At 43.2% G+C, this 25,762-nt stretch overlaps 1 protein-coding gene across 1 annotated transcript; it reads left to right on the top strand.

Annotated features, from left to right (window-relative positions):
- The first annotated feature begins 11,393 nt into the window (after window positions 1-11,393).
- LOC125448230 (tubulin alpha chain) lies at window positions 11,394-15,004 on the top strand. Its single transcript, XM_048523346.2, has 4 exons — window positions 11,394-11,530; window positions 12,844-13,066; window positions 13,196-13,344; window positions 13,784-15,004. The coding sequence occupies exons 1-4, from the start codon at window positions 11,528-11,530 to the stop codon at window positions 14,762-14,764; spliced, it is 1,356 nt and encodes a 451-aa protein (XP_048379303.1). The 5' UTR covers window positions 11,394-11,527; the 3' UTR covers window positions 14,765-15,004.
- Window positions 15,005-25,762: the final 10,758 nt, after the last annotated feature.

The raw sequence follows: 25,762 nt of genomic DNA, 5'->3' as shown, positions 1-25,762 counted from the left end.
TCTTTTGTCTTGTTGCATTTTGTGAGAAAATAAAGTGTGAATTTTTTTTTCTTTTAAAAAAATTAGGAACTTCATCCCTTACTATACACTTCAATGCAATTTCAATATCTGAAATACTTGAGTGGAGTGTTTTTTTTTTTCCACTTTTATCAGCAGTAACCTTATACAATTAATAGGTGACCAGGAGATTCAACATTTGAAAAATAGCATGGTCATTGTACCCAGGATGGGTACAAAATGATACCAACAACTTCATTTATTACTCAATCCCAATTCCTCACCATGAAGGTAGGGTTAAACATGGAAGAATGAGTAAAACAGAATTTTGTTTACTTCTGGAAGGGGGTAAAAGTTGACCTGGAAGGAGTGCAATAGAGCTTCACCAGACTGGTTCACAAAGTGATGTCCTTAACCCTTTGCCCAAAAAAAGAGCTAAGCAGACCTGGCTTCTGCATGGAGACTTAAAACCATAAAATTACAATATAAAAGTGAGGGAAGAGGGAGGAAAAGAATCTTCCAGGAGCTGGACAAGGTAGATATTGAGACCAAGCTTCAACATGAAGGTTAAATTCCTTGAATTAAGTTGGTTGTTTATGTCAGATGTTCGTGAATCTTGGGATATTTGTGGTTTTCTTTTGTTGGGGGTGTGGGTAGGGCAATCTGGGATATCCAAGATGGTAGAGTTAAAGAAGGAAAATTGGAGCTGGATTGGAATGCCATTGTTTTACATACATGTTTCTGAATTGGAACACCGCCACAAACTAATTTTTAGCAAAAAGTAATTTCAGCAAGCATTTTTTTCCCCAATGGTTATTTTAACTCTGGGCTGTAAAAATGCTCCTAATGATTTAATCACCTTTTAACTTCAGACACCTTGAATAGTTTATTCTGTGGCAAGTTCTGAACTTAAGTATCAAAGGCAACCTCCTGACTGAAGTTACCCACATCCCTTTTTTTAAAAAAAGTACCATTGGCAATGCCACCATTTGTTGCCCTTGAACTGAATTGCTTTCCACATTGTTTCAGAAGAATTGAATCAGCCATTTTTGTGGTCTGCAGTCAAATGTGTACTCCAAAGGACAATACCAGCTGGTTCTGCTATAATGTGTATTCTGGCAACGTGAATTAGCTGTACTGCAACTGACAAATTGGGGAACACTATTTCTAAAACATGAATTGTGTTCACGAGAATACAATTCCATTGTTACATGGAGTATGTGTCAACATCAAATGATCATTTTCCAAGCTTTGTCCTGAGCATGTGCAACATTAGTGCTGAGAGGCTTTGTCAGTGTCACATGATCCATTTTGCAGGCTTGTATGTAGTTTGACAGAAATCTCCCAGATTTTTTTCAAGATTTTAAAGGCTTCAATCCATCAGGGGAGGTCCCAATGAGAGAATATTGATTCTCCAAAGTAAGTTGGATTTGAAGATGTGAAGAGTGAGGATGTTGAAGCGCAGTTTGAGTCCCACTGTGAAGAACTCTACAGCTGAGCTACAACAGTTTTGGCTGAGGGGCAAGTGGAAGCTAGAGATGAAGAAGATGAAGTCCTAGATGCAACACCACAAGAGCTTTCCACTTCTCTTTTGTCTTCTATTCTGAAGGAAATTGAGAAGCAGTTGCAGCTCTTAGAGGACAGTGATTACAATGCAGAACACAGCAGGGTAGCAGTTGGTAAAATAAGATCTTATTTGGACCCTATGAACAGCTTCTTCGTGAAAGAAGAGAAAGGGTAAAGCAGCAAAAACTGGATGTCTTTTTTAAGCCAACCCCCAAGAAGCAGTCAGAAGACCATGAACCACAGCCATCCACTTCTGCATTCACTATTTTTCACTCTAACCCTGCAACCACAACTGCACCCGAAAGTGGTGACGATGATGATAACGATGACTCTCAGGCCCTGCAGTAACAACAGAGCAATCTCAAAACTTCCTCCTCTATCAAGTCATCATGACATTTTTTTCAAGGTAAGGTGTTAAATTTACTTTTATTTCATTATTAGAAATGAATTAAACACATATTCAAACTGTGCTATCCTTTGTGTTAGGCTTTTTTTTTGGTGGTCTGTCCCTAACCCTACTTTTCCCATAAGCTCTATTATTTCTATAGCACAATTTTCCACAATGCAATGTTGTGCAGGAACACAGCTATCACGTTATACCAGAACTGATTGTAGTTAATTGGATGGGCTTTTACAACAATCAACAAAAGTTCCATGGTCACTATTATTAAATTTCAATTCCAGATTTTAAGCAGTGTAACATAAATCCACTAGCTGCCATGGTGGGATTGGAACCAACATTCCCCTACAGCAGCAGCCTGGCTGTCTAGATTACTGGTCTAGTAACATGATTACTACACCATCTCATATCAGTACTTTTTCAAAGCATGCCAGCAACTAGTTAAAACAACTTAGAATCCATAAATAGCTGAACTTAAAATTAGTGACTAAAAACATCTGAAGATGCATAATTAATGAGGAAAAAAACTAATGTTTCACATGAACTATATATTTGTGACATTATTTGCCATCATAACCCACTTGATTATTTGAACCTGACTTTAAATATTCTTGTGTAATCAAAATATATAAATCAGTACGAATTTTCTTTTAAACAAAATCTTCCTTTGTGGTGGTTCCAACGCTGCTTTGAGAATGATAAAGCATACATTGATCACTTGGCATTGACAGCACACAAGAAAAGGCTTCTAAACAACAGTGACTTATATAGCTCAGAAACAAATACAGAAGTTGCTGGAAAAACTCAGCAGGTCTGGTAGCATCTGTGAAGAGAAATCAGAGTTAACATTTCGGGTAGAGTGACCCTTCCTCAGAAGGTAGTTCAGAAAATGTTGGTTTATATGCAGAAGATAGGGTGAGGGAAGGAGGAAAGGAGTAAACGATAGGTGGGGATAGAGCCTGAAGAGAGAGAGAAGAACAATTGGACAAAGGAGTGGATAACAATCTGGCTAGGAGAATGAATAGCTGTCAACGGAGACTGTTAGTGTGTAATGGCAGGCTGTGTGATAACAAGGCCTGATGTGTGGGGTAGGGGGCTGGGACATGGGAGAGTTTAGGCTCTAAAATGATTGAATTTGATGTTGAGTCCAGAGGGCTGCAGAGTCCCCAGCAGAAAATGAGATGTTATTCTTCCAGCTTGCGTTGAGCTTTGCCGGAAAACTGCAGCAAGCCAAAGACAGAGATGCTGGTCAGGGAACAGGGTGGTGTGTTAAAGTGGAAGGCAACTGTCAACTCAGGGTCCTTTTTGTGAGCTGGACATAGGTGTTCTGCAAAGCAGTCACCTAGTCTACGCTTTGTTTCCCCAATGTATAGGAGGCTTGTGAGCAGAAAATACAGTACACTAGATTGTGGGAAGTGCAGGTGAAGTGTTGCTTCAACTGGAAGGTATGTTTGGGCCTTTCAATACTGAAGAGGGAGGAAGTAAATGGGCAGGTGTTACACCTTCGGTGGTTGCAGGAGAAGGTGCTATGGGGCTGTGCACAGGTGTTGGGATTGAAGGAGGAGTGGACCAGGGTGTCCTGGAAGGTACAGTCTCTACAGAAGGCAGACGAGAATAGGGAGGGGAATATGTATCTAGCAGTGCCATCTTGCTGGAGGTGGTGGAAATGGTAGCTGGTGATCTGGATGTGGATGCTGGTGGGATGGTAGATAAGGACAAAGGGAACCCTATCGCCGTTGCGGGAGGTAAGAGAAGGGGTGAGGGTGGAAGTGTGGGAGATGGATCAGACCTGGTTAAGGGCCCTGTCGACAACGGAGCTGGGGAATCCTCGGTTGAAGAAGAAGATGGACATTTTGGAGGCTCCCTTGTCAAAGTTGGCCTCATCTGAATATATGCGACAGAGACAGGAACTGAGAGAATGGGATGGAGTCTTTACAGGAAGTGGGATGTGAGGATGTATAGTCCAGGTAGCTGTGGGAGTTGGTTGGTTTATGGGTATAAGTGGCCAGTTTATCCCCAGAAATGGAAACAGATGATAAGCAAGGGAAGGGTGGAGTCAGAGATAGACCATGTGAACGTGAGGGCAGGGTGGGAATTGGAAGCAAAATCAATGAAGTTTTCCAATTCCAAATGAGAGAGGGAAGCGACACCAATGATATCATTGATATATCAGTGAAAGAGTTGTGGGTGGGGGCTGGCATTGGACTGGAATATGCATCCCACAAAAAGACAGACATAACTGGGACCCATGTGCATACCCATGGCTGCCCCCTGACCTGAAGAAACTTTTATAGTTTCTTTAATGTGATGAAAAGTTGACAGGAACATTACTCAACAAAGTAAGACACATGCTTCAAGCGGCAATATTAGGACAGGTGACCAAAAGCCTGGTTTAAATGGCAGGTTTTAAGATATGTCTTAAAGGAGAGAAGAGAGAACACAGGGAATTCCAGAGCTTGTGGCCCAGCCAAGTGAAGTCACAAACATGAATGGTAGGTCTATTATTATTGAGAATACCAAAGGAGCCATGAACAGTGTGGGGCTGGAGGAACACAGCAGGCCAGGCAGCGTCAGAGGAGCTGGAGAGTTGACATTTTGGGTCGACCCTTCTTATCTGATTTCCTCTGAGCCATGAATAGAGCAGCACAGATATCTCAAAGGGTTGTGAATGCAGGAGATTGGTAGAAATGGGAAGGGGTGAGGATATGCATAGATTTGAAAACGGTTGAAAATTTTTAAAACAACATGCTGCCTTATTGGGTGCAATTGTGGATCAGCGAGCATAAAGATGATAGAGGAACGGAACTTGCTGCAAATTAAGACAGGACAGTAGAGTTTTGGATTACCTTAAGTTTAAGGGGGATAGTGGGTCAGATATAAATATAAATGCAACATTTGGGATAATTAAGAGATAATGGGAACTGCAGATGCTGGAGAATCCAAGATAACAAAGTGTGAAGCTGGATGAACACAGCAGGCCAAGCGGCATCTCAGGACCACAAAAGCTGATGTTTCGGGCCTAGACCCTTCATCAGAGAGGGGGATGGGAAGAGGGTTCTGAAATAAATAGGGAGAGAGGGGGAGGCGTACTGAAGATGGAGAGAAAAAAAGATAGGTGGAGAGAAGAGTATAGGTGGGGAGGTAGGGAGGGGATAGTTCAGTCCAGGGAGGACGGACAGGTCAAGGAGGTGGGATGAGGTTAGTAGGTAGGAAATGGAGGTGTGGCTTGAGGTGGGAGGAGGGGATAAGTGAGAAGAAGAACAGGTTAGGGAGGCGGGGACAACCTGGGCTGGTTTTGGGATGCAGTGGGGGAAGGGGAGATTTTGAAGCTTGTGAAGTCCACATTGATACCATTGGGCTGCAGGGTTCCCAAGCGGAATATGAGTTGCTGTTCCTGCAACCTTCGGGTGGCATCATTGTGGCACTGCAGGAGGCCCATGATGGACATGTCATCTAAAGAATGGGAGGGGGCGTTAAAATGGTTCGCGATTGGGAGGTGCAGTTGTTTATTGCGAACCGAGCGGAGGTGTTCTGCAAAGCGGTCCCCAAACCTCCGCTTGGTTTCCCCGATGTAGAGGGAGCCACATCGGGTACAGTGTATACAGTATACCACATTGGCAGACGTGCAGGTTAACATCTGCTTAATATGCAAAGTCATCTTTGGGAGAGTTAAGGTGACTTTTCTGTGCACTGATGCTGAGCACCTCGGCGGCATGACAGCGTTCAGCTTTTCAATGTGGGGTTTGACCGCTCATGGGGTCATGTGGCAGGTCAGATCGGATACACGCGACTTCATCGTTATAATTCTGAGGAAGGGTCACCAGACCCGAAACTTTAACTCTGTCTTTTCCCTTTACAGATGCTGCCAGACCTGCTGAGCTTTTCCAGCAACTTTGTTTTTGTTCATCGTTGTCTTTCCAGCTCGGTAGCTCTGACACTTTATTTTGAGTTGACTGCCCTGAGGCCTGCTCCTGATGTCCTCGTGTGGGAGACCGGGGCCCCGTGTATCTCCATCCCCACTCAATCATGGCTGGCGGCCTTGGATGACGAACCGGGTCCCGTCGGTCAACTCAGCGAGTTCCTTCAGACAGAGTCCAGCGCCAGAAGAGGTGTGGAACCTGTGCAGCGTGAATCTCCAGGTCAAAGGTGATGGATGCGGAAGCGATGCGAAACGGAGCACATTGCCAGGGCCCTAGGAACGATGTTAGATAGAGGGGACTGGAGAAGCAGAGAGTGTGAAGTCTACGGAGACGGAGAAATGAACTTTTGAAGCTCTTTCAGCTTTATTAATATCAATTTAATATTAGTTCATTCTGAATTTTACCATTTGTACAATTTATTCAGTAATTTACTCTGTAATCCAAGCGCTGGAACGTGGCGACATTATACACTTTTCATTGCACAGGTGACAATATCAAATAAATCCAAATCTAAACCTAAAGTGGTTATTGAGTAAACTCACTCTATGAATGTCAGTACCAGACTGAGGTTAGCTGATCGCAGCAGGGTCAACACTGAACTGGACTGCCATATAAATGGTTAGATGCTGGGAATTCTGCAATGAGTAACTCCTGTCTCCACAATGCCTGTCCATCACTTACAACGTTGTCGGAGGAAAACATGTCAGCTCCAGGACCTCACTACAGGAGTTCCTCAGAGTAATGTCCTACACCCAAAAATCTTCAGCTGCTTCACCAATCACCTTGCCATCATCATAAGGTCAGAAATGGGAATGTTCACTGATGTTTGCAATGTTCAAAACCATTCATGTCTTTTCAGATACTGACAGTGTCCATTCTAAATGCAAATTCAAGCATGGGTTGAAAAGTGGCAAGCTTCATGTGTGGAATGAACTTTCTGAGGAACTATTGGATATGGGCACAATTATAATATTTAAAAGACACTTGGATAGGTACACGAGTAGGAAAGGTTTGAAAAGATATGGGCCAGGAGCAGGCAGGTGGGACTACTTTAGTTTGAAATTTTGTTCGGCATGGATGGATTGGACTGAAGGATCTGTTTCTGTGCTGTATGACTGCATAGGTACCAGGCAATGATCACCTCCAACAAAAAAGCATCAACCATCACCCATTTGACACCCAACAGCATTACCATCACTCAATCCTCATTATCAATATCCTAGGAGTTATCAATGGCCAGAAACTAATCTGGACTAACCATATATAGTGGCTCCAAAAGCAGGTCAGAGTCTAGCAATACTGCAACGAGTAACTCATTTCTTGGCTCCCGAAAGTCTGTTGACTATCTACAGGACACAGGTAAGGAGTGAGATGGGATATTCCCCACTTGTCTGGATGGGTGCAACTCTAACAATATTCAAGAAGCTTGACACCATTCAGGTCAAAGGCACCCGTTTGAGTGGCACCCCAACCACCAACATTCACTTCCTCCATAGAGAGTGCAGTAATATGTATCATCTACAAGATGCACATCAGAAATTCACCAAGGCTTCATAGACAGCACCTTCCAAACCCGTGACCACTACCATCTAAGGACAGGGGCAGCAGATACATGGGAACAGACCACCTGCAAGTTTTCCTCCGAGCCAATCACCATCCTGATTTGGAAATATATTGTTCCTTCACCATCGCTGGGAAAAAATCCTGGAATTACCTTCCTGACAGCAGGAGTACCTAAACCAGGAGTTCAAGAAGACAGCTCACCAACATTTTCTCAAGGACACTGGATATGAGCATTAAGCTCATTAGGCTTCACTCAGCCAGTGAAGCCTACATCCCATGAATTAATTTTTTAAAAAGAAGCACTGCGACATTTCACAGCTTCTCTGACAAGATCATCCAAACTTACAACCTCTAGAACGTAGAGAAACAAGGGCAGCAGATGAAATAAGCAGATGAAATAAGAACACCATCACATGCAAGTTCCCCTCCAAGCCACACACTCACCTGATTTGAAACTAATTGGTCATTACTTAATTGTTATTGGGTCAAAATCCCAGAACTCGCTTTGTAACAGCACCGTGGATGTCCCCAAGACCCAAGGATTGCAGAAGTTTAAGAAAGCAATTCACCAGCAACTTGTTGAGGCAGTTAGGGACTGGCAACAAATACTGGCCTAGCCAGCGAGGCTCACACCCCATGAATGAAGGAAAAAATGTAGTTAAAAAGGACAGAAATCTGACTGCTCTTATTTACTGTACAGTAAGTTGTACTGGGAAGTGTTCTCAGGTGGAAGGCAAGATTCAGCTTCCTGAAGATAACCCCAACACTGGTATCACTGACACATAGTCAAATAATTTGTCTGACACATGAAATGTGGCCACTTGGGTTAAATACTGAAAATTAACATCTCCCATAGATTATTGAATGGGCTGAGCAGTATTTCATGAGCTGGCCCTTGAGAAGAATGTGACGTGTGGATAAGACCAGCCCTTGAATGACTTTATTGAGTTGTTCACTGAAACACGGTGACCCTTTTCCCTTCACCATGAGAGCAGAACATTTTGACAGTGGTCTCCAAAGTTCCAATGATCGCTAGTTCTTCTTCCTAAATTTTCCATACCAAGCAACTAAGTACATAAGGAGCCGTCATGCCCAGTTGATCAACTAACAGATAATGAAATAAAGTGTGACCTCATTGAAAAACACAATTTTTATGATTCACTTTGTCAAAATACATGAGAATGACCACCATTCAGGAAACAAAATGGCGAGGAAAACAAAACAGGCATTTAAAACATTGAACATTTGACTGTTTTAAAATGATTTCAGCAATTAAACCAATATTTAACTCTGTTTCCCTCTCCACAAATGCTGCCACACCTGTTGAGTTTCTCTAGCATTCTTTGTGTTTGTTTAATATACTTTAATGTTTCAATGTAAGGTTAAAGGAGATTGTTTATCTCAAGTGGGGATTTAGCTTGATTGTCTTACCCAAACATTGTTCTTGTGTGAGCCTCACATGTTGGGAAGCTAGCATCTAGAATTCTGATTCCTCGTTTATCTGGAATTTGTGCCTTGGAACAAGTATACGAACAGGAGTAAGCTATTCTCATCAGTGAACCATTCTATCAATTTGTTAGCCATGTGTACTCCAACACTTAAATAATGATTGACATTTATATAACACCTTGATACAGTAAAGCTATGGCACCTGACAGGAACAATTAACAAATTTCAACACCAAACCACATAAGTAGACATTGGTCAGGTGGGCAACAACCATGAAGTAGAGCGAAAAATTCAGTGGTGAACAAGGGAAACTGATGGCCAAGAAAAGGCCAGTTATTCCATCACGCCTACTCCTTCCCCCCACCATGATGGCATAGGCGTAGGCTTACTTATGGGGAAAACTGGAGAAAATGGACATGAGGAATGTCAGGTAAGCCATGATGCTATTGAATGGTGGAGCATGAGGGGCCAAATGGCTTACTCTTCCTATTTCTTATGGCCTTATAACAAGACACTTCCTTGTTCAGGTACAATACTCCAAATATGGTCAAACCAATAACCTGTGTAGTAATAGAATCATGCTCTTTGGTTTACAATTAATGATTCAAATATTCAATACCTTATTAACCTTAACTACATCTCCTCTATTCACCATCAACATTTAGTGATCTGTGCATTATTAAGAAGTAAATCTCTCAATTTCTTTCAGCAAACTTTCCTGCAAATGATACATGTGGTCTGAATTGATCACAACTAATGCGTATAGGACTACATTTATGTGAGCTAAATGCCATTTGCTATTGTATGTTTTTTGTCATTTGTCAGATTTTGATTTCATCTGCAAATTTACTAACTATATCCTAACATACTGGTCCAGACTGGTTGGGTGTTAACGGCATTATTCTGCCATTAACAGTCACTATGCACAAATGCTTTATTGCTTTACTACTTTCATTGCCATTCCTTTTGCATTTTGTTCTATGCAATCTTTGTCATTGAATATCTCCCACCCATTGCCTTAACCCCTTTGTTCTTCCTCATCCCTCCTCCTTTAATTGGCATTACTCTTTCCACAGATGCTGCCAGATCTGCTGAGTGTTTCCAGCATTCTCTGTTTTTATTTTAGATTTCTAGAACTTGAAGCATTTTGCTTTTATTCAAGCACCTGAGAGAGATGTGAAGAGAAGGTTATGAGAGCTTTAGATGATAATAAAAAGAGAAAAAGATCAAGTGGAATTAAAACACCAGCATGTACTGGGGGACAGGATGGTCTCTTTTTGTGCTGTAAAGAATTTGAATTGACATATTCGAAAAAAACTATTAATAAAACACTATTTCCATACAACACTTCCATAATATAAGCATAGTCACAGAGCCATAGTCACAGAGATACACTGCACAGAAACAGACCCTCAGGTCCAACGTGTCCAAGCCAACCAGATATCCTATATAAATCTAGTCCCATTTGCCAACATTCAGCCCGCATCTCTCTAAACCTTTCCTATTCATATACCCATCCAGATGCCTTTTAAATGTTGTAATTGTACCAGCCCCCACCACTTCCTCTAGCAGCTCATTCCACACACGCACCACTCTCTGTGTGAAAATAATGTGATTAAATCTCTGGAGCAAGACTTGAATCCGCACTCTCCGATTCAAAGGTGAGAATGCAGCCATGGGACATAAAGCTGATATCTGATGCTTTCAAGGCTCTGTTACCGATCGGAAATTTCCCGTTCCAAAGAGAACTGTGCAGCTTTATACTGCACACCTCCATTTCAATCTTACCCAAGCAAAAATGACTGTTCCAGTATTTTACATGGCTGTAATATAGCAAAGCTAATGCATTTTTAAATCAGTCACAACATACTGTAATTGTAGCACAATATCGTGTGCAGTCTTTGTCTTATCGACATTGCAAAGTCAAGGGTACATGATGGGAGTGTGATATAAATTCTGCAGCAACTGCAGAGTCGGTCAAACTATTTTCCTCATAGTCCGCATTCTGCAATCCTGTCACATCTCCGCCCTCACTGCAGATGTCTACATAACACACATTTCATTATTCCTCTTTTCGTATTCTATTAAAGCTTTCCGTACCCCTTGTGCTTTCTTCTTTGCTCATCCTTCTACAAAAATGAGAAGATGTTAAATAGGTGAACTGATTTTATTTTAAAGTCACCCTTTTCCAAGATTTGATCTGTCAAAAATGAAGGGCGTGGTTTGACTGCTGGTGAAATTGAAGAATAGGGCTGCATGGCAAAGAAGATATTCCAATTCAAATCTCACCACTTACTCAAGCGAAAGGCCCTCGCCCCCTTTCTCGTACATTCTGCGGTGATTTTTTTTGCGCAGTCCCTGAAACAGAATTTGTAACGTTAAAGCTGACGTGTTTTAAAATGCCAACATTTGCCCAATCCACTCTAACTGACATCTTCTCCCGCCACCTCCCTTCTTCCTCGGAGCCAATGTCAATGAAAGACTGGACTAAGGCCGGCCTCCATTATTATAAAAAGGCGCCATCCGCCAACGTTTCCCATTCGGTTACTTACATCGACTCGTTATTGTCGAGCGAAGTAACAGTCACGTTCTTTGTAAGGTCATTCTTATCGTTATCTGACTTGAATAAAAAATGGTAAGTATAGTTTTATTTTTCATTCAAAATTAACTTATATTCATTGCCGCCCATCATTTTATTGGTGCACAAATGAACCAAAGTTAATCAATAACTTTCATTTTATCGCTGTCGTGGTGCATTGTTTTTGAGGTGCAGTAGAGGTTTGTAGTCGAAAACAATGTTGCTTTGAAGTAGCTAATAAGGTAACAATGTTTAGAATCGAAACTCATTGGCCTTTAAATATTCAATACTGAAGGTGTTCCCTCTGCCCCCCCCCCCTCCCGAAAACGTAATTCTCCAGCATGTAAAATATTCTTTGTCTCGGAGAAATCATCTAATCGATTAATGTCGCTCGAGTGATACGGAAGGAGTGATCTTTGTGTAGCATCCATGTGTGTAATACGCTGCATTGGTTGTGGAGGGGGAGAGAAGAGGCGTCGCTCTGCTCTTTTTTTAAACGCGAAGTTTACCCGCGGGAATCAAGATGTTTCTTTTTCATCCGCCCGGTTTTAAAGCGCGCCAGCTCTTCATTTGTGAAGTGATTGAGTGATAAGCGCGGGAGTAAAGAAACACTCTGGGTGCGCAGTTTAAAATCTAGAGTTAGATTTGAGGGTGGAGACGGTTAGATAAAGCAATCGTTTGCACTTTGTAACTTAAATCGCTCGGTTTTCTTGCAAGATGTTTAAAATCTGAAGCTAACAATGGCTGCCATGCCGTGTGTAAATGTGGCTCTGGTTAATCGGTCGATAGATCAGTTCCAGGCGTGAAATGTATCCGTCTTTGCATCTATTCCATCTTTTGTTCAGCAATAAGTAGCTTCCCACAAGAAGAATAAAATCTGGCGATGGACAGTGGCTCTTGGTGGATGGAGACACTTGATCGCGCAGTTCGGGTATTAACATGGCGGACCCGCTCTGGCCTGTAGGTGCCGCAGTGCGCAATACACCCTAGGTATTGTAGTTCTGTCACTCGTTCCCGCGCGCACAAAGAAGCGGCGGGAAACTACACCCCCCAGAATTCTTTGTCGAAGCTCGGACCCGCTCACTGCGCGTGTGTTGCTTTTGCAGGTTCGGGCGCCAAGTAGAGCTAAAGCGCTTAAGGCAAACGTAATAAAATTGAACATCTCCGACCTTAATCGTTATCGCTAGTGCATCAGCCAAAGATGTTTTTTTAATATCGCTGTACTTAACGACTGCAGTTTAATGGTCGTCGTGGTCTTCGAGGCTGCTTCAGTTAACATACAGGACAAATATATCCTGAAGTGATTCTATCTAATCTTCCTTCGTTTTTCTCTTCTTCCCCCGACCCGCCGTTCTTTTTCTCTCTCACAGCGTGAGTGCATCAGTATCCACGTTGGCCAGGCTGGAGTCCAGATCGGAAATGCCTGCTGGGAGCTCTACTGCTTGGAACATGGCATCCAGCCTGATGGGCAGATGCCCAGTGACAAGACCATCGGAGGTGGAGATGATTCCTTCAACACCTTCTTCAGTGAAACAGGAGCAGGCAAACATGTTCCACGAGCTGTGTTTGTGGACTTGGAGCCAACTGTAATAGGTAGGTGAGGGGCATGTGTAACACTAACCGTGCAGACCTCTTCTCTGGTTATGCCACATGAGCCTGATTTCATCTTGTGGTTACATGTGTTGATTGTAACACTGAAATTGCACTGTCTCTCGATCCTAGATGAGGTACGTACTGGTACTTACCGCCAACTGTTCCACCCTGAGCAGCTGATCACTGGGAAGGAAGATGCAGCTAATAACTATGCCCGTGGTCACTACACAATTGGCAAGGAGATCATTGACTTGGTTCTGGACCGAATCCGTAAACTGGTGAGTTGGATGTTACATTTGAATGTTTGTTTGCTTGTGTTTTTTTTGCTTATTAAACTTAAACCTTAAGTAAAAATCACTGCTCTGTTTGTGAAGTGAAGGAAATGTTGACTGTCAATTGCGTTCACTCACTGTCAGTGCGCTGTAGTCAATTTCATCTGTGTTCTTCCAATTTTTTGTTAAGTTAGACAAACAAACAAACAAACAATACTGGACATAATGAATGTGTTGCAGAGCTATAAAGAGTTTGAGTCACTCAATTATGCTTAAGTGGTAGTAACCTTGTTTTAGATTAACATCCAAATGTATGGAGGAGTGATGGATGCTGCTTGAATCTTTTTTTTTCCCCTTCCTGGGGAAAGCATGTGGACAATGGAGAGAGCAGATGTTTACTGTACTTAACATTTGTGGTATTATTTATTCTTCTTGTTTAAAACAGGCTGACCAATGTACAGGTCTCCAAGGTTTCCTGGTCTTCCACAGCTTTGGCGGTGGCACTGGCTCTGGCTTTACATCTCTGCTGATGGAACGTCTCTCTGTTGACTATGGCAAGAAATCCAAGCTTGAGTTCTCCATCTACCCAGCTCCCCAGGTGTCTACTGCAGTGGTAGAGCCTTACAATTCCATCCTGACCACCCACACTACCCTGGAACACTCTGATTGCGCTTTCATGGTCGACAACGAAGCCATCTATGACATCTGCCGAAGAAACCTAGACATTGAGAGGCCAACTTACACCAACCTGAACCGCCTCATCAGCCAGATAGTGTCTTCTATCACTGCCTCCCTTCGCTTTGATGGCGCCCTGAATGTTGATCTGACTGAGTTCCAGACCAACTTGGTGCCCTATCCCCGCATCCACTTCCCCTTGGCCACCTATGCACCAGTTATCTCTGCTGAGAAGGCATATCATGAGCAGCTTTCTGTGTCTGAGATAACTAATGCTTGTTTTGAGCCAGCCAACCAGATGGTCAAATGTGACCCTCGCCATGGCAAGTACATGGCCTGCTGCCTCCTCTACCGTGGCGATGTAGTGCCAAAAGATGTCAATGCAGCAATTGCTACTATTAAAACCAAGCGTAGCATCCAGTTTGTGGATTGGTGTCCTACTGGTTTCAAGGTTGGTATCAACTACCAGCCTCCTACTGTGGTTCCTGGAGGTGACTTGGCCAAGGTTCAGCGGGCTGTGTGTATGCTGAGCAACACCACAGCCATTGCTGAAGCTTGGGCTCGCCTGGACCACAAGTTTGACCTGATGTATGCCAAGCGTGCCTTTGTTCACTGGTATGTTGGTGAAGGTATGGAGGAAGGAGAGTTCTCGGAAGCCCGTGAGGATATGGCTGCTTTAGAGAAGGATTATGAAGAAGTTGGTGTTGACTCTATTGAAGGGGAAGGAGAGGAGGAAGGGGAAGAATATTAAGCCTGAATTACTATCCTACTTGCAAATGCATACTTTGTGTTGTAAGGTCCAGGCTCGGTTCATGTTGGCATTGAACTATTGATTTTGATGTTAAAGACCATCTTTTAAAAACGGTACCTATGCTACAATGTATCATATGTAGCTGTCTTTACATTTGTCTATGGTCTGATAATCATGCCTCTGCTTCTGTGTATATGCATATTTTCATGTCAGATGCAATAAAGGAGCTTATTGGTTTCAGTTTGGATTTTTAAAAAAAATCAATAGTTACTTTAACGGGCATTCATTTAAATCACTGGGTCTATGATTGCTGTTACTCTTGGCTAGAGAAATATTTCCATTTGGAACAGTCAGTTGACTGCTTTAATTGATCAAGCATAACTTGCACTGCAATTTGCATTATTATTATTTAGGACATAGTTGTTCTTCTGAGGCAATAGTTCAACACTCAACACAAAATCAAAAAAACAGACATGTTAGATTAATCTATGACTTCGTATAATGCTTAACTTTGGCATTGTCAGCCTGGTATATACAGCTGTCCCCAAAATGGTAATGCTTAGTTTGAATACTGAAAACCAATAGTTGCATTTGCTGTTCTTGGTTGGATGTCACACTTTTTATAAAGCAAAAAAATCCACCAGCAAGCAATTTATGGAAGAATGGTAGACTGTATTGGAAAATGATTTCCTTGCAAGAGTAAGGATGTTTTATTGCAGCTGTACAAGATTTTTTTTCAGTGAGACCAAACCTGGAGTATTTGTGTAGGTTTGGTCTCTTTACCTAAGAAGAAGTTGCACTCCTATAAAAGGGAATGCAGTTCACCAGGTGGATTCCTGGGATTGGTTGGGTGTAACTTTTTGTTACATCATTTGTGGGATGTAGGTGTTGCTGGCTGACCAGGATTTAATGTCTGTCCCTGCTGCCCTCTGGTGGTTCAACTGCTGTGGTTGACCCATGATGCCATTGCAAAGAGAATGCTTCACTGTCATGAGGACAAAATCCTGGCAATGTTGATATTTCCAAGTCAAGCTTGTGAGTGTCATGGAGGGAAATTTGCAAGTAATGGTGTTCACATATATCTGCTGTCCTTGTCCTTGAAAGTGTTCATACTGTCTAAGAAGTTTTGGTGAATTTCTGCAGTCCATCTTGGAGGTAGTACACATGGCTGCTTGAGGGAGTGGATGTAGTGCCTCTTGGGAATGCTGCTTTGTTTTAGATGGTGTCAAGTTTCTTGAATGTTGGAGCTGCATCTATCTAGGCAGGTGGGAAATATTCCCTCACACTCCTGGCTTGTGCCTTGTAGATGGTAGACTGGCTTTGGGTAGTCGGGTGAGTTACTTGTTACAGCATTCGTAGCTTTCTGACCTCTTGTGTTGTTGAGTTTCTGGCCATTGGTTGCCTCCAGGATGTTGATTAGTTGGAGAATTCAGTGATGGTAACACCCTTGAATGCCAAGCAGCAGTCTTGTGTTGGTGATGGTTAGAGCTTGGCATTTGTGTGGTGTGAATATTACTTGCCACTTGTCAGCCGAAGCCTGGATATTGTCCACATCTTGTTGCACATGAATATGGACTGTTTCTGTATAAGCATTTGCAAATGGTGCTGACTGTGGAGCAATCATCCCCACTTCTGACCTTATGAGGGAGGGAAGGTTGTTGAAGCAGGTTTGACCTAGGATGCAACCCTGAGGAACTCCTGCCGAGATGTCCAGGAGCCAAAATGACTGACCTCCCACAGCCATCTTCCTATCTGCCAGGGTATGATTTCAACCATCAGAGATTTTTGCACCCAATACCCATTTGATTCCAGTTTTTCCGCAGGCTTCTTGATGCCAAGAGCAGTCAATCTCACCTCTGTGGAATTCAGTACTTCTGCTGACCTTTATAGCCTTGGTTCAATGAGGGCAGGAGAAGGTAGTGGTTTTATTTGGTCCTGTATTCATTTGAGGTTCAAAGGATGACTGGGGTATCTTATTGTAACCTAAATTTTTCTAACCAAACTTGATGCAAGGATGTTATCCTGTGTCCCATGGCCAGAGCAGGAGAAATATCTTAATTCAGTGAGTGGTGAACATGTGGAATTCTCTACCATAGAAGGTTATGGAGACCAAGTCACTCCCATTTTGTTTCTAAGCAGCTTTCTAGAGGCTGAAACTATCAAGAGTTATGAGGTGAACATGGGATCATTGCATGGAGATACATGATCACAACTGATCCTCTCGAGTGTTGGATTAGGTTAGGAGTTGTCAGTCAGAGCATCTATCTTCCATGTAATAACCAACTGTGTAATTTAAATTATTTTCTGCCAATGCACAACCATGGGGGAACCACTCATCATTCTGAACAATGAATGTCTACTTCCATTGTCCTGTGACCAACAGTCTTATTCTTTTAAGTTTTACTAATGGGGTTCCACACAAAAGGACTATCAGGTGCATTTTTAATCGTGTACATTGCTTTAGAATACAAAATGAAGACATGATAAAACTTTAAAAGGAAGAACTACTGGTCGAATCATCCATTAAGATGTAAGAAAACACCCTTCAGCAAAAAGTTTGTTCCAATTGTTGTGTCATAAAAACTTAGCACAGAGGCTCTTTGGCCTCACATACAGGTGAAGTTGATCTGACTTCTCTGCTGTCTTCCCTAATCCTTTGATGTGGAGGTGTCAGTGTTGCACGGCATGGACAAGGTCAAAAATCACATGATACCAGGTTATAGTCCACCAGGTTTATTCGAAGATGCAAGTTTTCTGAGTCTTGCTCCTCCTTCTGGTGTCTGGTCTTCAAATAAACCTGTTGGCCTATGACCTGGTGTAATGTGATTTTTTTTAAACCATATCCTTTTGATATCTTTTCCCAAGTATTGGGTTGCTATTGACAAGCCATTAACTGGAAAAATGTTTTGGGGCTTCTGCTTTGATTTAACACTATCTAATGTGCAGGAAAGCTTTCTTTTGCAAACATTGCAGGACAACATGAAAACCAGAAATCTATTAAGATGCTAGGGTATGCCATTAGCCAGGAATCAAACTTTTCAATGCATTTTGGAAAATGAGGGTAGTTGAGGCTCAGTAAAAATCTAAAATAAGATCCTTGTTTTGTAAAGGGAAGTGAACAATTTTCTTGTATGTCAATCTCAGCATCTTTTGACAATTCCTACTTCCTCTTAATTGATAGCAAAGAGGGAAATGGTGCTGCTGTAAGTTTTAGACTATAAGACATAGGCTGAATGGCCTAATTTTACTCCTGTCAAATCAGCTCCACCATTCAATCATGCCTGATATGTTTCTCAACCCCATTCTCCTGCCTTTTCCCAGCAATCCTTGATCCCCTGACAAATCAAGAGCCTTTTGTTCTAATGATCCATACGCTGGATGTAATATACTTCAGTTTGATGTATTGATATTGGTCTTCATGTTGCCATGCTGAATTTCACTAAGTCAGATAGCACAACACTTAACAGAAAATGCAAGTTTGCAATTCCACCCTCAGTGCTGTACTTGATGAGAACATGGATATGGGATCGGGCTCAACATAGTTCTGAGAAACAGTGCTGAGTGCAACTAGCCATGGGAATGCAGGACTGCTGAATTTCTTTTGAAATATATTCAAATGTATATATTAGAGGGTTTCCTTTTTAAGGTTGGAGATTTCAGAGCATTGTTAATGCACTATTAGGTGCTAACCCTCGTCCTGATTTTTGTAACTTTGTAAGGATGCAATTTAAAAAAAAGATGCCAGTGACTCTTGGTATTTCTTGTAGCTGTTCATAGCACATGGGCCTTAGCTCATTATGGCTAGACAACTTTACCCTGCAAGACATCTCGGCCAAACTAGATCCATGCCTCACTGGCCAAGGGGTAACTGGATAGTGATGAGCAGCATCAATTGCTAACTTGTGACTTCAACAACCCCTAACAAGATTTAAGTCAATGGCATTGCAGGGAAATCTCTCTGCTGGTTGGAGTCACATCTAGCACAAAGGGAGATGGGTGATATTTTTGGAGTGGATGGGGCAAAATTGGTTGAGAGATTCACCTTGCTATGCCCAGATAGAGAGGAAATGTTTAGCGGTCATATTTGATGTTTGCTAACATGGCAGAGAATCAGAGGTTGACAGCATAGAAACAGGTTCTTTAGCCCAGCTGGTCCATGCCATCCAATTTTCACACAGTTAATCGTGTCCCATTTGCCTGCATTTGCTTCATATCCCTACAGATCTATCTCATCCATGTACCTGTCCAAAGATTGCTGATAGTTTTTGTGTAACAAACTACAGATTTATAAAAATTGTAGCAGCATTAGAGGATTGAATCCAAATGAGCAACAATTCTTTTTTGTAAAATCTGAGCCTTAGTTAGTTTCCCATAGCACTTAAAAGGGAAATTAGCAAGCAAGCAACCCATTATTTGAAATAAATATTCATTCTGGCACTGCACACTATTTGCTTAGCAGGTAAGGAAAATTTAATGCACATCAACTAAACACGTTAATATGTGGTTCAATCCATTGAAACGTCACTTAATTTTTTTGTAAACTTTTAGGTTTCAGTTCGCTCTCCATTGCAATTATTGGAAGTCTTGAGATGGTGAATCATACTGAATGTAATTCTGGGGTCATAGTGTCCTTCAAGCTCAGCAATCCTGCCACATCCAATTGTAGAATGGTGGTAGACAATCGACTCAGCAGAGCAGAAGGAATTTCTACAAAAATCCTCAATGTTTGGAGAGTCCCATGCAAAAGACAAAGCCAAAGCATGTCCAACCATCTTTACCCAGAAGTGTTAACTGGGTTTTCCATCCTACTCAGAGATAATGGGAACTGCAGATGCTGGAGAATTCCAAGATAATAAAATGTGAGGCTGGATGAACACAGCAGGCCAAGCAGCATCTCAGGAGCACAAAAGCTGACGTTTCGGGCCTAGACCCTTCATCAGAGAGGGGGATGGGGAGAGGGAACTGGAATAAATAGGGAGAGAGGGGGAGGCGGACTGAAGATGGAGAGTAAAGAAGATAGGTGGAGAGAGTATAGGTGGGGAGGTAGGGAGGGGATAGGTCAGTCCAGGGAAGACGGACAGGTCAAGGAGGTGGGATGAGGTTAGTAGGTAGATGGGGGTGCGGCTTGGGGTGGGAGGAAGGGATGGGTGAGAGGAAGAACAGGTTAGGGAGGCAGAGACAGGTTGGACTGGTTTTGGGATGCAGTGGGTGGGGGGGAAGAGCTGGGCTGGTTGTGTGGTGCAGTGGGGGGAGGGGACGAACTGGGCTGGTTAAGGGATGCAGTAGGGGAAGGGGAGATTTTGAAACTGGTGAAGTCCACATTGATACCATTAGGCTGCAGGGTTCCCAGGCGGAATATGAGTTGCTATTTCTGCAACCTTCGGGTGGCATCATTGTGGCACTGCAGGAGGCCCATGATGAACATGTCATCTAGAGAATGGGAGGGGGAGTGGAAATGGTTTGCGACTGGGAGGTGCAGTAGTTTGTTGCACCTACACAGGCCCCAAACCCCACCTCTTCCTCCGGTACCTTGATGACTGTATTGGCGCCGCCTCTTGCTCCCCAGAGGAGCTCAAACAGTTCATCCACTTCACCTACACCTTCCACCCCAACCTTCAGTTCACCTGGGCCATCTCCAGCACATCCCTCACCTTCCTGGACCTCTCAGTCTCCATCTCAGGCAACCAGCTTGTAACTGATGTCCATTTCAAGCCCACCGACTCCCACAGCTACCTAGAATACACCTCCTCCCACCCACCCTCCTGCAAAAATTCCATCCCCTATTCCCAATTCCTCCGCCTCCGCCGCATCTGCTCCCACGATAAGACATTCCACTCCCGCACGTCCCAGATGTCCAAGTCCTTCAAGGACCGCAACTTTCCCCCCACAGTGATCGAGAATGCCCTTGACCGCGTCTCCCGTATTTCCCGCAACACATCCCTCACACCCCGCCCCCGCCACAACCGCCCCAACAGGATCCCCCTCGTTCTCACACACCACCCTACCAACCTCCGGATACAACGCATCATCCTCCGACACTTCCGCCATTTACAATCCGACCCCACCACCCAAGACATTTTTCCATCCCCACCCCTGTCTGCTTTCCGGAGAGACCACTCTCTCCGTGACTCCCTTGTTCGCTCCACACTGCCCTCCAACCCCACCACGCCCGGCACCTTCCCCTGCAACCGCAGGAAATGCTACACTTGCCCCCACACCTCCTCCCTCACCCCTACCCCAGACCCCAAGATGACATTCCACATTAAGCAGAGGTTCACCTGCACATCTGCCAATGTGGTATACTGCATCCACTGTACCTGGTGTGGCTTCCTCTACATTGGGGAAACCAAGCGGAGGCTTGGAGACCGCTTTGCAGAACACCTCCGCTCAGTTCGCAACAAACAACTGCACCTCCCAGTCGCAAACCATTTCCACTCCCCCTCCCATTCTTTAGATGACATGTCCATCATGGGCCTCCTGCAGTGCCACAATGATGCCACCCGAAGGTTGCAGGAACAGCAACTCATATTCTGCCTGGGAACCCTGCAGCCTAATGGTATCAATGTGGACTTCACCAGCTTCAAAATCTCTCCTTCCCCAACTACATCCCTTAACCAGCCCAGTTCGTCCCCTCCCCCCACTGCACCACACAACCAGCCCAGCTCTTCCCCCCCACCCACTGCATCCCAAAACCAGTCCAACCTGTCTCTGCCTCCCTAACCTGTTCTTCCTCTCACCCATCCCTTCCTCCCAACCCAAGCCGCACCCCCATCTACCTACTAACCTCATCCCACCTCCTTGACCTGTCCGTCTTCCCTGGACTGACCTATCCCCTCCCTACCTCCCCACCTATACTCTCTCCACCTATCTTCTTTACTCTCCATCTTCGGTCCGCCTCCCCCTCTCTCCCTATTTATTCCAGCTCCCTCTCCCCATCCCCCTCTCTGATGAAGGGTCTAGGCCCGAACCGTCAGCTTTTGTGCTGCTGAGATGCTGCTTGGCCTGCTGTGTTCATCCAGCCTCACATTTTATTATCTTTCCATCCTACTCCTCAGGTTCCTTCATCCCAGCAAGTGGTTCCACTATAGTTACAACACTGCCATCTACCTGTCTATGTGGTAAATTGCTCTGGCATGCCCTGGCCACAAAAATTACAATTTGGTCAATTACCACTCCATACATTTGAACTCTGCCCCCTAGTTCTAGGTTCCCTCATGAGGGAAACATCTCGCAGCATCTAGCGTTTCAAGCGCTTTGCAATCTGATAATGTTTCAATGAGATCACTTCTCATTCTTCTAAACTTTAATGAGCATATGCAAAACCTGCTGAACCTTTCCTTGTAAGGCAACTCAGTCATCCCCAGAATCAGTTTAGTGAACCTTCTTTGACAGCTGCCAATGCACGTATTGTATTTCAGATTTTAAAAATGTGTGCACAGGATGTGAGTATCGCTGCTGGACCAGAATTTATCGTCCATCCCTAATTGCCCAGAGGGCAGTTAAGCGTCAACCACATTGCTGCAGGTTTGGACTCATATGTAGGTCAGACCAGGCAAGGATGGCAGTTTCCTTCCCTAAAGGGCATTAGTGAACCAGGATGGTTTTTATAATAGATGATCAGAGATAGTGGGAACTGCAGATGCTGGAGAATCCGACATTACAAAGTGTGGAGCTGCCTGAACACAGCAGGCCAAGCAGCATCTTAGGAGCACAAAAGCTGACGTTTCGGGCCTAGACCCTTCATCAGAAAGGGGGGTTGGGGAGACGGTTCTGAAATAAATAGGGAGAGAGGGGGAGGCGGATTGAAGATGGATAGAGATCCCCTGAGGTTTGTCCGGAGGGAGGAGGGTAACTTCTTTAATTGATCATGGTTACGCGGTGGCCATTAGGCTATCTTATCCCGTCCCACACCCCTCCCCCCACAACCAGAATTCAAATTCAAATTTCACCATCTGCAACGGTGGGATTCAGCCCCATGTTCCCAGAACATAAACCTGTGGTTCTGGATTTTGAGATCAGTGACAATACCATGGTCTCCTCTTTAAATAACAAGGCCAAAGTGCACACAGTACCCCAGGTGTTATCTCACCAATTTCCTGTCCGGTTGTAGCGAGACTTTCCTACTTGTATATTCCACTCAAAAACAGGTCAACGTTCCATTTGTCTAACTCACAACTTGCTTGTACCTGCTTGGTGCCTTCATTTGGTTTGCATACAAAGGCACCCAGGACATGCTGTATTGCAAAATTCTGCAATATCCCTCAATTCAAATAATATCCTGCTTTTAACAATTTGCCCACCTGAAAATGACTAAATTATTCCAACTCTCCATTTACCAATCCTCTATCCCTGCTGATATATCACCTACAACACCAGATGCTTTTATCATCTGCAGTCACCTCTAATGTAGATTGAAACAGCTTGATTGGGGGGTGGGTCCATCCCCAGTTCTCAGAGTGATTAGGGATGGACAGTAAATGCTGTCTAACCAGTGTCATCCATATCATGAGATCAAATTAAAGAAACAAAACATTCCCTTCACCATAGTATCTGCATCCATTTGCAATTTCTCCAGAAGCATCAGGGGTGAGGTGCAGAATTAAATCATTACCAATAACGCAAGTTGAAATAGTCTAGGGTTATGTTCTTAGGCTGCACAAAATATTTTAATTCAAAGTCAAAATACACTTGTTCAGATATTATTATTTAGAATTTGGCATGAATTGCTATTAGCTCACAAATTTAATTTCCCCTCTTTTAATGGATAGCTGCAACATGTCAGCACCCTGAGACCAGAAATTAGAATCTGAGGGTCAGGTATGGTGTCTGGGGCCATCTCAAATTATTGTTGGTGAATGGATCCTGACAATAGTCCTTACCATTGACACATACAAAAAAAGTGTAATGAGATGCTCTATGAGTTGAGGGAGCACATGAGTCTTTCTGATTTTCATGGTGAAAAGAGACCAGAATTCACCTTGTCTGATGTCCTTCACCAATTATCATGGGCAAAAATAATCTGTTGACACTGTGTCTAGATTAGATGTAATCAATTGTCCATATGTCTACCACGTGCCCAGGCACTCATTCATGATTTGACTGCAGCAAATAAGCTAACACTAGGCCACACCAGCCTCTGTAGCAAATGCCTGAAATTGAGGAGTTGCTGCACTTTCTAACTATGAAAGAGACAGAATGAAAGGGACAAGAATAAAGTTATTTCAGGACATTACCAGCTTTTGTAGCAGAAAATGAAATAAATTTGTTCTATCGTTTCAGAAAGAAAACATACTTGAATTTCTGTGGCATTTTTCACCGTTTTGAAAATCTGCCAAAACACTTGATTGAAAATGAGCACTTTTGAGGTATCGTCACTGTTGTAACACAACAGCCAATTTGTGCACGGAAAGCACCCACAAACAGCAATGTGATCAAGATTTGTTAATCTACTTTTGTAATTTTTTTTTGCAGGGTACTGGAGAGATCTTGCTGCAAGTATTTGGATATTGTCATTACATCCAACTGAAAGGGCAGACAGTGCATGGTTTAATGTTTTATCTCAAAAATGGCTGGACAGCTAGTTGATCAGATTTTTGTTAACAGCAAGGAGTTCAATCTGCATTCTAGCAGAGATAGTATTGGGGGTCTGCTTTATCACCCTACCTGTAGTTTTAAAAAAATCCAAGTGCTTAGCTGTGGTAGATGAATAATTGCCAAGGACCTGCCTTTGGGTAGAAAACTCAAGAAAACAAATTGATTTATGCTTCCCTTTTTGCCTTCAACTCCCAAGGCCCAAAGCTCAGAAAATCTCTCCTCTGAACTCTCTACATCTCTCAGACACTGCTTCAAACCTATGTCTTCCATTAAACTTTTGGTCACCTGCACTAAAATGTCCAAACCACAAATTGTCTGATACTGCTCTTGTGGGCCATTTACGACCTTAAATGTCATGTATAAATGCAACTTGTAGTTAAAGATTTCTGAAGACAATTGTAAAACAGTTAGCTTCGAACAAGGTGGAGGATTTGGAGATAATTTTCAGTACAACAATAATTTCATTCACAGATTAATCACAGCATCATTACAGTGTAGAAAGAGACCATTCAGCCATAGAGTCAAACAGCACAGAAACAGACCGTTTAGTCCAACCAATCCATGTCAACCATACTCTCAAACTAAACTAGTCCCACCTGCCTGCACTTGGCTCATTTCCCTCAAAATATTCTCTATTCATGTATTTATCCAAATGTCTTTTAAAGACTGTAACTGTACCTGTATCCACCACTTTCTCTGGCAGTCCATTCCACATATGAACCATAGTGTAAAAAAATTGCCCCACCCCCCCCCACCCATGTTCTTTTTAAATCTTTCTCCTCTCATCTTAAAAAAAAATGCCTTTGGCTTTGAACTCCTCCAAACTTGGGAAAAGACTCTTGCCATTCACCTTACCTATGCCCCTCATGATTTTACAGACCTCATTGAGGTCACCCCTCAACTTACACTTCAGTGAAAAAGGTCCCAGCTTTTCCTATTTATTTTTATATCTCAAAATTCCTGGTAACATACTGGCAAATCTTTTCTGAACCCTCTTCAGTTTAATATCCTTCCTGTAACAGGGCAACCAGAACTGCACACAGTACTCCAGAAGATGCCTCACTATTGTCCTGTACAACCCTAACTCCTATACTAAAAGAACTGGGCAATGAAAGAACATGTGCCGAACACCTTCTTAGCCGTCCTGTCTGCGGTGCAAATTTCAAAGAATTATGTACCTGAACCCCTAGGTGTCTCTGTTCTACAAACACAACCCAGGGCCCTACCATTAATTGCATAAGTCCTATCCTTGTTGGTACTACCAAATGCAACACCTCATTTTATCCAAATTAAACTCCATTTGCTACTCTTCAGTCCGCTGACCGAATTAATCAAGATCTCTTTGTAATCTTAGACAGCCTTCTTCACTGTCCACCATACCACCAATTTTGGGGTCATCTGCAA

Source organism: Stegostoma tigrinum, chromosome X (assembly GCF_030684315.1).
Source record: "Stegostoma tigrinum isolate sSteTig4 chromosome X, sSteTig4.hap1, whole genome shotgun sequence".
NCBI classification, from domain to species: domain Eukaryota; kingdom Metazoa; phylum Chordata; class Chondrichthyes; order Orectolobiformes; family Stegostomatidae; genus Stegostoma; species Stegostoma tigrinum.
The sequence above is the reverse complement of the archived record's forward strand: the minus strand, read 5'-3'. Positions and strand labels throughout refer to the sequence as shown.

Excerpts from the sequence above, each read along its gene's own strand:
- LOC125448230 (XM_048523346.2), top strand. Across the intron at positions 13,067-13,195 it reads CTTGGAGCCAACTGTAATAG|ATGAGGTACGTACTGGTACT; the intron begins GTAGGTGAGGGG and ends TCTCGATCCTAG. Across the intron at positions 13,345-13,783 it reads TGGACCGAATCCGTAAACTG|GCTGACCAATGTACAGGTCT; the intron begins GTGAGTTGGATG and ends TGTTTAAAACAG.